This window comes from Neopsephotus bourkii, unplaced genomic scaffold, assembly GCF_033783945.1.
Source record: "Neopsephotus bourkii isolate Nb327-2 ecotype Australia unplaced genomic scaffold, CSIRO-AGI_Nbou_v1 NB_1493, whole genome shotgun sequence".
NCBI classification, from domain to species: domain Eukaryota; kingdom Metazoa; phylum Chordata; class Aves; order Psittaciformes; family Psittacidae; genus Neopsephotus; species Neopsephotus bourkii.
In genome coordinates, this window is record NW_026901969.1 from 4145366 (window position 1) to 4157928 (window position 12563).

The following is a 12563-nucleotide window of genomic DNA, read 5'->3' on the forward strand; positions in this document are numbered from 1 at the left end:
TGACCTGGTTGTAAAACTGATGGTGGCAGGAACAATTCAAAGCATTTCCCATAACCCATCCTCAAAACAGATGATTTGTAGTCAAAATAAGCAAGAGAAACTGTCTCTCTGTGCCATGGTCACACACATCAAGTAGGTAAATAAACCTGCACAGTATTTCTCACATACTATTTCTGACAGAAGCTATACTTATTTCACAAACTATGATCCTAGAAAAGTCCCATACTACAAAAAAGCAAATGGGAAATATGTAGCTCAGAAGTAGAGGCATGTTCTGTCAAAGTACAAAAACATGACCATATACGCACAGGTTTCTTAAACTGTGTATTTTTCACAGGAATTAAATGGGATGTGCACAAGCCATATCGACAGTAACACCTACTGCACAGCTCCAATAATAATAATAGATAACTTGGATAGATAAACTATTTGAAACACAATAAAGCTGAAATTCTTGGCCAAAGTACTATAGAAAAACTTTTTAAGCTTGTAATGCAGCTATAATGTAAATGCAGATAATACACTTGTTCAACAAGGTGACTGTCACTTCATTAGATGGAAATTCAATTAACCTCTAATTCTGTATTTACAGATCTTACTGAAGGGCAAATTGTGGTCTTATTAATGCTTTCCCATTTAACTAGCAATTTGCTGTGCATGCATTAATAACATTTTTTCAGCTTTATTCAAAAGGGGAACAGAAAAACTTACAGAATTTTATAGTGATGAAACACTTTTTCTTTCTAGGGAAAGACCTAAGTAGCAGGGAGGAAAATAGAGACACTGAACCTGGGATGAAGGACACAAAGGTAATATAACTGAGGAGGTGATTCAATTCATCATTTGTATGCGAGTTCCGCATTCAGCCTGAAGTGAAGAAACAATGCTTAGCTCAGCCCCTGAGCAGTAGAGCAGGTGGGCAGTAAGAGCAGTAAGGGGTGGAATGAGACTCCCTGCTGCAATTTAGTAGAGCAACGCACAAAAAATTACTTCAAATGGAAAGAGGTTTAATCAGCCTGAAAGCCACCTTTAGGTCTCCATAGTCCTGAGTCAGGGCAGCGGCTGGTTCAGCTCCCTGGCTGACCAGTCTTCAAAGGATTGCCTGCGTTTGCATGAATTTGATCACTTATTTTTCCCTTGTACATGTCCAGCACACCTTTTCCTATACTCCCTGAATAAGCATTTGATATGTAATCAGGGAAAACTGTAACTGGCAGTCAATCGCAGTGGTTCCAGAGAAGTGAGGGAACAATGACATGAAACTGAGACACTATTATAAACTGCATTATTTTCAACTTTTTGAGTTGCATGTGTATTATATTAATGACTTTCAATTTAACAGCAGGGTTGTGGCTTTCTTACAGAAATTTTCATTACCATTTAGCACTGCTCATGCAATAAGAGAAAAAAAGCTGTCAAGAAACTGTGGAGACCCTTCAAATCAAGAAAAAACACTGAATGTGAGTCTATTTGAAGTCAGCCAGCACCAAGCACTTTAAAGAAACACAATTAAAATGGTATTTTAGGAATAAAAGTTTCTCCTCCTAAGTAGGTGGTAAAACCAATTGGCACATTGACCCTACATTATCTTAATGTGTTCCCAAATAAATATGTCATCAGAACTTACAGGGATGCATCCCATGCTACATATTGACCCTTAACTCTACCGTCAAATGTCAAATCATACCTGTTTTATCAATCCCATGGTACAAACTGCTCACTGTTGACTAAATTTATTATGGTTCTGGAAAGCACCATAACAGGAAGGAAATAAAACAATTAATGTTTTGCTTAAAAGTACCAACAGAAATGAAATCAAAAGGGTTTAGTGAGATTTTCAATCTCAGATTACTTTATTTATCTTTCATTCTTCTATTTTACTGTCAGGCAATACTAACCTCTTCAATTGCACCTGCTGAAATCCTGTGTCCGGCAACATTGATCACATCATCAGCTCGAGACAGGACGTACAAATAGCCATCTTCATCCATATAACCTGCATCCATAGTATCATAATATCCCTAAACACAACACAACCAAAAATAAACTCAGAATTAGTACTAGGAGCATCCATTAATTACCTATGAAAACAACACACAAAACTTATTGTTTCAAATTAAGTATGGTTTTGGTGCCCAAAAGATCTAATTCTGTAATATTTTTCACTATTCTTCTGTCAGAGTATACTGTGCACCTTCCCTTCCAGAACGGTTTTGTAGTCTATGATAAAGGAACAGAGGACATTATATAAATACGGATTTTTTCCAACTTTGCTTACATTGATCCCTGACAGCTTGGAGAAGGATGTTGCCTGAATCTACAAAAGGAAGATGGAACTGATACAATATAATGATAGTTGTCAAATTGCTCCTAATGATATTCTTGTTTGCTGAATACAAACATACATCCTCATCACGATGCAAGTGTACACAAAAAAATAATTTGTCTGATTAATTCACTCACTTACTTTTATTGAAGCAAACCTTCCGTTTTGAACATTCACATAGGAAAGGAGGAAGCCAGTCCCTGGACAGTGAATATGACCAGGAAACTAATGCAGTAAGGAGCCTTCCGTGTATTTAGGTGCACAATGGGCAACTGCATATTTCTGGTCTGCATGTCAACAGCAGCAGTATATTTGAAGCTATGCTAGTCTAAGGTTGTGAGGCTTATATCTTTTATTAAATCGAATGACATAAAACAACTTTTACATTCAGAAGCTTGCATTTACTAATTCTGTTTCAGAGCTTAAAAAAACCAAACAAAAACAAAAATAAAAACCAGAACCAACAAAACCAAAAAAACATCCACAGTGTTGCCAAAAGCTTAAAGTATGGATAAAAAAAAGTTCTCCCATTAAAATAAGGTACAATCATTTTGACTGCTATCCTGTTTAAACTTACTATAATTCAGTTCTGCAAGATTACCAAAAGTTTATACAATTCATTTCAGAATTCTTACTGGATATTTTTTGAAATATAACCTCTGGAATGTTTCCTGATTTTCCCAAAGACCTGAAAATGCTCCAGGAGGCAAAGGCAACCTTAAATTAAAAAGAACAAAGTATTAAGAAACACAGGTATACCAAGTACAACTTATGTTCTCCATTCATACTTCATATTCACATAAATAATCATTGCCTATACAATCAGAAAATATTTCAGCTTAATATGCAGATAACAGATCAAAAAGACCACGTGTCTGTTGTAATCACACACACATAGCTCTGAACTCTATCCAGGCCATATGTTAATATAACATAAGCATCTCTGCCATTCAGTAAAAAAATGTCTGGTCTAGTAAACACTATATACCATACTATGATATCAGCATTGAGCTTTCAACATTTCTAAGGATTAAGTGTCTGAAATGTCATATGGGACACTTCACACACATACCTGCCAGGAGAAGCTACAGAAGTCTCAGCTAACAAAGAAGTGTTTGTTTCTTCCTTCAAAGCTCTGATAGGGTTAAATATAGGTTCACTTGAACTAGAGGGTACATATTCAGGCATATCAACACAAGTTTGATGAAGCTTAACCTAGTAACAGAGAGAACAATCATGCAAGCATTTTTATACCGATAAAACCATAAATGCCTCGTGCAGATTTTACTAGCATATGCCTGCATTCCTAATCAGCAAATCTTTAGCCAAGGGTACTCTATTTTCTACTGTGATAGTGTCCTTGTGACACAAGACAGCAACATCTCTAGCAGTGAAACACCCCTCTGCAGCATAGCAACACTGGTATCATTATTAGTCTCCTATGGTGTTCAGGTCAAAAGAACAGGTGCTACCAGCTCACTGACATGTACATTTCTAACACTACAGACCCCAAAAGGATATTTATATACCTATATAGAGATATAAAGTATACACATACACACACACACACACTTCTTTCTAACTGAATATGGTATAAATAGTACAAGCTACACCGAAAAGGCCATCATCTAGTAATGATTTCAATCCATGTTTTTTTACAATCCCAGTTTTTTTGAACTTAATTCATCCCAATTAGCATAATAGAATATCTACTATAAGTATTACTACTTTCTCTGAGGCTTCTGGCTCAACACATCCTATAAATCACATTCCTTGAAAGTATGGTTGAGGTAAGGCCAGAAATGCCAAGACATTTCCCTAGTAGTCACTCAGGCTTCAGGAAGGCAGGTTGGCTTCTGTCCAGCTGAAGTGAATTCACTGGCCTATTTTAAGCTTCTCAAACTTAGTAAACATCCTTGTGACAGACACAAATGATCTATAGGGTATTTAACTTGAAAAAAAATTAGAAAAACAATATATTGATCCCAGTGTTTGTGAACATAGGAGTTTAAAAGAAAAATCTCTTGTTTAGATTCAAGAAGAAACACTAGAGAATGGAAGTTACTACGGTTGTTGCCTGGTTGCAAATAGCATGGTAATTCATAACAGTCTCAGCCATTGTAGATTTTGAACTTAAAATTTCTTTCAGACTGAAACATCCTTGTGATGGGAGAGAAAGGACAATTCAGATTGACAAAGTCCTTAATTTCTCCACAGCCCTACTCAGTAGTTTGCAATTATTCATTAAACAGAAAGAACAATTTTACTGCTGAAATCAGAAAAGCATTTTCATTCCTGCTACTGTAATTGTTTATAAATCTAAACACAGAAGTGTGTAACATCAGAAAAATGCAATCCCTGCTCCCAACATTTGTTATTGTTTTGTTTTGTGGCTAGTTTGTTTGTTTGTTTGTGAGGGGGTTTTCGTGGGGTTGGTTTGTTTGTTGTTTGCTTTTGCCTTTTGTTCTGGGGATGTTGTTTTTCTTGTGGTTGTTTTTTTTCTTAAAGGAAAATTGCATTGATAAGTACATCTACCGTGCTTGTTTTGTGAGGCTATGGAAACCAGACTGCTAAACTACTGCCTGTCACAGTTATCAACAGTGACAAATCATATCGCACAAATCATAGCACAACAGAGACACAATCCAACAATGTGCTTCCAAGGCTTTCTGTAAAATATTACTTGCTGTTAGGCTTCCATTCCATTGACTAAGCAAAAACTGAATGTCATCCTCCATGTGTCCATCTTTCAAGCAAAGTAATTCCAGAGGAATACGCACATAAAATACTTCCATGACAGTAAAGCTCTTAGCATCATTACTGACTAGAATTTCTAGGTGCTGTGCAAACACAAGTAATTAGTAAAATCAATAAAGGTAGAATCCAGCTTGCCAAAAAGTAATTATGTGTATTGGAATTTTGCCAGGACATGAGAATTAAAACGCCCAGAGACAAAAATACCTCCATCCCACTGCTGTCAATGGGAATGATTCCATGAATTCCATAGGAAGCAGACGTGGATCATATGTGCAAAGAGACAGAAGAGAGAAAATGAGATAGTCTTAAAATAACAGCAACCTGAAAACAAACATATCTGCCTTTCCTCAATCATAGAATGGTTTGGGCTGGAAGGGACTCTTAAAGGCCATTTAGTTCCAACTCCCTGCCATGGGCAGGGACATCTCCTACTAGACCAGGTTGCTCAAACCCCCTTCCAACCTGGCCTTGAACACTGCCAGGGATTGAACACCCACATCTTCTCTGGGCAACCTGTTCCAGCACCTCATCACCCTTACAGTAAAGAATTTACTTCACCAGACTGCCATGACTTCTCAAATATAATAAATAAGGGCTTGGCAATCCCTCCATTAAAAAAAAAAAAAACAAAAACAAAAAACAAAAACACCCCAAAAAAAAACAAAAAAACCCAAAAAAAACAAAAAAAACAGACAAAAAAAGAGAAAACCCAAACATTTTGAGATGTTTGGTTTGGGTCTGTTCTCCCTAGGAATCATAACACAAAACACCTACAAAAGTCCTGTATTTAAAAAAATGTTGCCTCCTTGTCCCAGCACTGAGTTGATATTCAAGGCCTTTTGGGTTTATTTGTATTAAGAGGATATATTGACCAAAAAATGTCTGGTATGCATAAGTAAATACCATTGCCCCAGAGATGGTCCTGCTTTCCTTTCACAAGTGACAGTACCACAGAAGACCAAGGAGGAGTTAGGTTCCTTCATCATCATTTCCATGATACAAAAAGAAGCTGCTTTGATTGGTTTCCCCTTGGAACATGTACTGTATTTCTCTAGCTGTCTGTAAACTTCTTTTTCTCATCCTGCATGACAAGCCACAAACCAGCCAGTGTGAAGCCTTTGCATCTGCTGTCAGTTCAAAGATAAGCCCTCCCTTACACTATTCGTGCTTTTTATTTTATATGTATCATATAAATATTTTAAATGGTCATAACTACAGTAGCATCTTCTATCTCATCATTCCTTTTTCCTTCTGTAAAGAACAGTCATGAGCTTCAACAAAGACAAATTCAAGACAAGCTTGCCATCTTTTTCTGAAATATGAATGTATTACCAGCTATTCTGGATCAGGCTACTGAGAATTCTAAATCAGTCAGCTCAACCCATTAAGCAAGCAAACAATAGGCAAGTTTCAAACCTAAGCTGAGGTTTAAGCCAGAAATCTACTCTGAGGTGAATCAAAACATGTGAACTTGGGAAAAGCTGACCTTTGGATTTCAAACTTCAAAAAAGATGTATAGCTCCAAATTTTGATCTTGCTTATGCCTACTTTTTACCAGTACAGGAGCAGCAGTACAAATGATGCAATTCTCAATTCACTCTAGTGCAATTAAAATGACGGTTGTAGAACTACAGGAATAAAAATCCAGGCCCATTTCTCATTTCAAGGTTGAATACATATAGGACAACATCAGGAAAACTAGGTAAACTGTGTAAATTCATTATGTAAATTATATGGGTTCATTTTACAAAGATTATTCTGGTTCCATTTTACAAAGATAAGAAGGTAGTTTCATTACAAATTGGAGAAACTAAGCTAAGGTGAGCTTGGCAGCATCATAAAAACACTCTGAAGTGCTTTCACAGTAGCTGTTTTCTGCTAGACAATATTAAATCACAATCATCTGTTTTTTTATCACTGTTTCACAGTTCATTTATTTTTCATACAATGGTGGCTGATCTTTTACAGATCAGCCCACCTTTACCTTAGCCCATGAAAATCTGACTCTGTGTGTCACATCCTTTCAGGATGCCACTCATCCAAATGTTGTAGGATCCCTTGTGGTTGGAATTTGTTCCAGTTCCAATTTGTGGTTGGCAATTATAGACACAGTACTCAAAAGATAATTTACACAGAAAAGTAGATTTCTGAAAGTACAAATGAAAGTCAAAAGCTATTAGAGGTACTACCTTGCCTGTATTTCAGAAAAGGCATCCTTTTATTTTATGGTAGGCATTAGTACTCACAAGCTGCTCATTACAGCCAGTCAAGGCAAGTGTAAGCCATTGTTAAGTGAGTTTGCGCTTGTGAATGGAGCTAAATCATCCTGACTGACAGCTATAATTATTACTCAGCATTTATGTAGAGCTGTGCATAAACATCAGTCTTAAAACATTTTTTTGATTGCAAGTTCAAAAGCCATCTGGAGTCTAGAAGCTTTTTCAGACACTGGGAACAACGGCACAAGAAAAAGGGTGAAGAGGTAAGAGTAGAGGATCTCAAACATTCATCAGTTTGCATGAAATACTACTTTAGTTAGCTGAAAGGGGACTACAGTAGTCAGTCTCAGTGTGAAAAAAAATACAGTTAGTAGGGAAGAGAGAAACCCATCAAAATCTAGTGGAAGCACTGGAAAAAGTTCAAAAGCTACTTACATGTGCTCAGCCAGAGATCTGTTAGAAAACTCATCTTTGCCCAGATTGCTCTCACACTGAAAGCCCTACTCATTGTTTTGCTTGCAAAAGGAAAAAGACAAAGCCAATAAACATGTGAAAGGCTAGCAGAGGGAAATCTTCTGCACAGATTTTTCATGGTCACCTGATCTGACCTCCCATATAACACAGGCTAAAGAATGCCATATATTAAATCCTGCCTCAATCCCGTAACCTTTGGTTAAAATAGAAACCCAGGCTTGACCTAAAGGTGTCAAAGAAAAGCACTATATTCCAAAGAATTTGTCCCACTGGTTTAATACTTTCCCTGTTAAAACTGTATTTTATTTCTCATCACAATATAACTAGCTTCAGCTTTCAAACTCTTTATGGTAGACTAAACAGACATCTCTCAAAGATGTCTTTTCCTGGGGGAATTTCCTGACCTTGATGAAGTTATTTAACTCATCTTGGACAAGTTACATACCACAAGTTACATCGTAAATTTAACCCAAGCTTTCCAGCACTGTAGACACTCATTTTCTCTAAAAAACAGTCACTTTATCAATAGTCTTTTGAAATACAGACACAAGAACTGAACATAATGCATTAATGATTTTACTAACATCACATCCACAGACAGTAATAATAGTTCCTTTTCAGTTGTCCCTACTGAATAACAAGGAATCATATTGCCTGCTTAGTTACACTAGCAGCTTTCATTTGCAGGTCTTCGGTGATCAGAGGTTTATCCACTGTAACATAAAATGTTCCTTTTGAAAATGACTGCCTTCTAGGGTACAGTCCTTCATCTTATAAATCTAGCAAATTTTTACTATTCCTACCTGTATGACCTTTGCTAAAAGGAAGTATTGCAAGTGGTCTATGCAGGATGACACACTTGCTTCACATGATTCTGCAAGCATTTTTCTACCTCAAGCAATCTTCCCCGAGGCCAAGCCACTCATAATGGTCTGCAACGTGTCCTTCCTTGAGTTGTCACAGTTTCAAAACAGAAAAATGGACAACATTAATTACAGAGCCTATAAAATGATTAGATCTTCACTGGCTATTTTGGCATCTCGGGTAGCTTCTATCTGCATTTCTTCTGAGCTAAGGCCATATACCCCTCATTTTTGGCTTTGGGTGGATTCTCCCCTTGTTTTCACTATCTGAAACCACTTTCCTTCCTGGGAAGAGGAAGAGCATAAAGGAGAGCTGTGACCTTTCTTATATGCTTATCCCAAATTAGAATGCCCACATGTTGACCCGCCAAGTCTTACAAGATTTTTCTTTACTTTCTTCAACGGGATACCAAGGAACTACCCTTTAAGCTCTCTTGCTTAGCATTTCTGTTACACATCTTGATTACATTCCTGGCTACAGATTGCTTCAGACTTCCGCATAGATACTAATTTTTTTTCTAAAATGCATTATAAGAAATATTAAATGACTATCCTTTTTCTTAAACATCTATTTGCTCTCTAAATACTGTACAAAGATTGAGCAGAGCACCACAAACCATTGACTAATGCTACAATACAATTTCTTTCCCCCCCCCTTTTTCCCCCCAGTTGCAATAAATATGCACATGTTAAAAATAATAATGTCCCTGTGCCATTATTTGTTCTTGCGTAATCCAATGCAAAAAAAGCAAAACAAAACAAGAATTCCCCTTTTACCCCTGACAATTTATGGGACTGCAGCAAAAGTCATGTGGGGCAAGTTAAACAAAACCAAAGCAAAACCAGCAATAAAATCGATAGATAAACACACTTGTAATCACTTAAGACAAATGCCTAAATGTGGAGCCACATTAGGGAAGATAAATTCTGGCTTTAAGAGTTTGACAATAACAGCAAACAGGACCATCTAATACAGTAATATCTACTCCTGACAGCCACTTAATCATAGAGTCATAGAATTATAGAATGGATTGGGTTGGAAAGGATCTTAAGATCATCTAGTTCCAACCCCCCAGCCATGGGCAGAGACACCTCCCGCTAGATCAGGTTGCTCTAAGCTGTGTCCCTCCTGTTCTTGAACATTGCCAGGGATGAAACATTAACAACCTGCTTGGACAACATGTTCCAGTGCCTCACCACCCTCACAGTAAAGAACGTCCTCCTTATATCTGACCTGAACTCCTCCTTAAAAGTTCAGATTTAAATGGGTTTAAGTTTGAACCCTTTACCCCTTGTCCTATCACTACAGAGTCTGCTGAAGAGTCCCTCCCCAGCATCCTTGTAGGCCCCCTTCAGATACTGTAAGGCTGCTATGAGGTCTCCACACAACCTTCTCTTCTCCAGGCTCAACAGCCCCAACTTTCTCAGCCTGTCCTCATACAGAAAGTGCTCCAGCCTCTTATCATCCTCATGGCCCTCCTCTGGACTTGCTCCAACAGCTTCATGCCCATCTTATGTTGAGAACACCAGAACTGCACACAGTACTCCACGTGAGGTCTCATGAGACTAGAGGGGCAGGATCTCCTCCTTTGACACTTCTTTTGATGCAGCCCAGGATACGGTTGGCTTTCTGGGCTGTGAGCGCACACTGCTGGCTCATGTTCAGTTTCTCATTGAAATGATAGTAATGACTCAAACATATGCACACATCTACTGACAGTACCTCTTAGTAGGTGTAATTCAGCCAGTTTGGCAGAGTTGCTAAGGATGGAGTCCATTTCACTTCTCTTTTGGCAGACAACCAAAAGGCACCTACCCTAAGCTAACCATGTCACCCTTGAAGTCTCCGGAGAGACATGAGCCCATCTGAAGGCCATTAATTTGATCCTAGCTGAATGGCTGAAAGCTAGGATCAATTTTCTTACAAAGTACCTTTCTCTCTCTTCATTGATTACAAGCCTACGTTTTATCAGGTATCAGGCATGAGAGAGCTTTGAAAGACGGCCCTTCACTCCATCCTGGGTTACTGACATGCAAACCACAGTCTTTATTAAAGGCTGGAGCAATTTTCATTATTCACACTCAGCAATGGAATGAATGCACAATCTTACATATGTCACACGACAACTATGTCTAAATATGAATCTGCTGATCCAGGGAAGACTGTGTGTGCATTTAAACACATGGTTGCGTGCCCTGCTGGCTTAGACCTAAGGTGCTGAAAATTAGGTAGGGTATAAACTTCATCCTGAAAGCACTCATCTGTGTCAAACAGTCCAATAACTTCATCTGATACCACCTCAGTCTCCACAGTGGCCTAGTTACATTAGACCGCTAGCACAGCTGAGCAAAAAAAACCTCCACACTTCGGTAATTCTGACTCCCAGGCAAGCGCTATGAGGCCAGCCAGCCCACACGTCTGCAGCAAGGTCCAGTGTCTAGAGCTTTTATGGCCAGTTCATGTGGCCATGGCCTCAGTCCTCAGCCAAGTTCTCTAACAGCTCATCAAAATTGCTACATCTGTCCCAATCTTTTGGCTTTTGACAGTATTTCAATTCACTGAAGGTTAATGCTAATCTTGATATTTTCTTTCATTCATCTAAAAAAGCAGCAAAGACTGAGCTACCAAAACTCTCCCAGATTTTACCACAAAAGAAGCGGATGAATGCATTTCTTTCAGGTCCTGTAATTGCTGGCAGTTTGGAAGTGTTCAGAACTGAAATATTTTCTGTGACTGAAGATGGAGGTGGCTACAGCTAGTGTGTTGATCACAAAGCAGGTATCCGTCCGAGGAAAATGCCATTTGCCTAAAAGCCTATGAAACATCCAGAACACAGGGCTGGCATGTACTGTGGCAAGCAGTAGTCTATCAGTCTTTACCTAACTAAGACAATCTTCTGCCAACAGTGAGGCAGCAGAAGGTAAAATAAATTTAACTGATGTTATCTAAACAGAGGCCTCTTTATCTAAGAAAAACTTACTTTGAAAATAATTTTTAAGGTTATGGGACTCATCTTGCAGGAATCTGGTCAGTGGTACTAAAAATCACCCACATGATGCAAAGCTGAAGTTTTTTCTTCCTTTTCCTTTTTTTTTTTTTTTTTTTTTTTTGCTGGAGTCTTTTCCTGTATGTATTTTGTCCAAGTACTACCCTAACTGAACACTGTGTGTTTCATGCAAAGCACCGCAGAGAGAACATACATTCTCCCTCTAAGAGTATACATCAACTGGGATTTGAAGATAGCGAAAGAGGAGGCAGCATCGTGCCCATAAACCAAAGCATGGCAATCTGCCCCACTGTACTGTTTCACTAAACTGAAAGAAAAAGTAGTGAAGAGAATACTTCTGTATCTTGCTCACACATCACAACAGAAACAGTTCATCCTGTGCCAACAGATGGTAATTAAGAAAATGGTAAACTCTGCTGTCTAAAAAAAGAACCAAACCAGCAACAGACACTCATTCACTCATACAATTTCATCTGTGATTTTCAATCTTTCAGTATTAACGGACATTGAAAGTTCTGGCAGTTTGATATCAGTATCAGAGACAACCATACTTTTCAATCCTCATTACTTCAATTACTGTGTTATACATAAAAACTTCAGGCAAAAGACAATCCATGTAGGAAGATTCCCTTAACAGTAAGATATTTAGCTTGCTTACTTTACCACAATATTTCCTAAAGTCTTTGCCTTCACTGGTTCCTTATTTTCATCCAGAATCATCACTGTAAAAATATAGGAAAAGAACTCCTGATTAGTGTATTTTTAGGTGGAGGACAGTGTCTTTCTTCATTATGTGTCACATTTCAGAACGGCAATACATCAAGCAACAAAAGGAATTAAGTAATTTGGAAATGCCAAACTGGATAATCTTTTAACCTTATTAACACTGAGCCTTAAGTACAAAAAGTCTTAAATA

At 38.0% G+C, this 12563-nt stretch overlaps 1 protein-coding gene across 2 annotated transcripts in view; it reads right to left on the reverse strand.

The window, feature by feature from the left end:
* The window catches only part of ACSS3 (acyl-CoA synthetase short chain family member 3), an 88934-nt gene that overhangs the window by 2696 nt on the left and 73675 nt on the right, over nt 1–12563 (reverse strand). For both annotated transcript variants that reach the window (XM_061369355.1, XM_061369356.1), the window contains 3 exons: nt 12306–12369; nt 2962–3043; nt 1899–2021 (listed from right to left, as the gene is read on the reverse strand). In XM_061369355.1, the coding sequence (XP_061225339.1) occupies nt 1899–2021; nt 2962–3043; nt 12306–12369 (269 nt within the window). The remainder of the gene's footprint in view (nt 1–1898; nt 2022–2961; nt 3044–12305; nt 12370–12563) is intronic.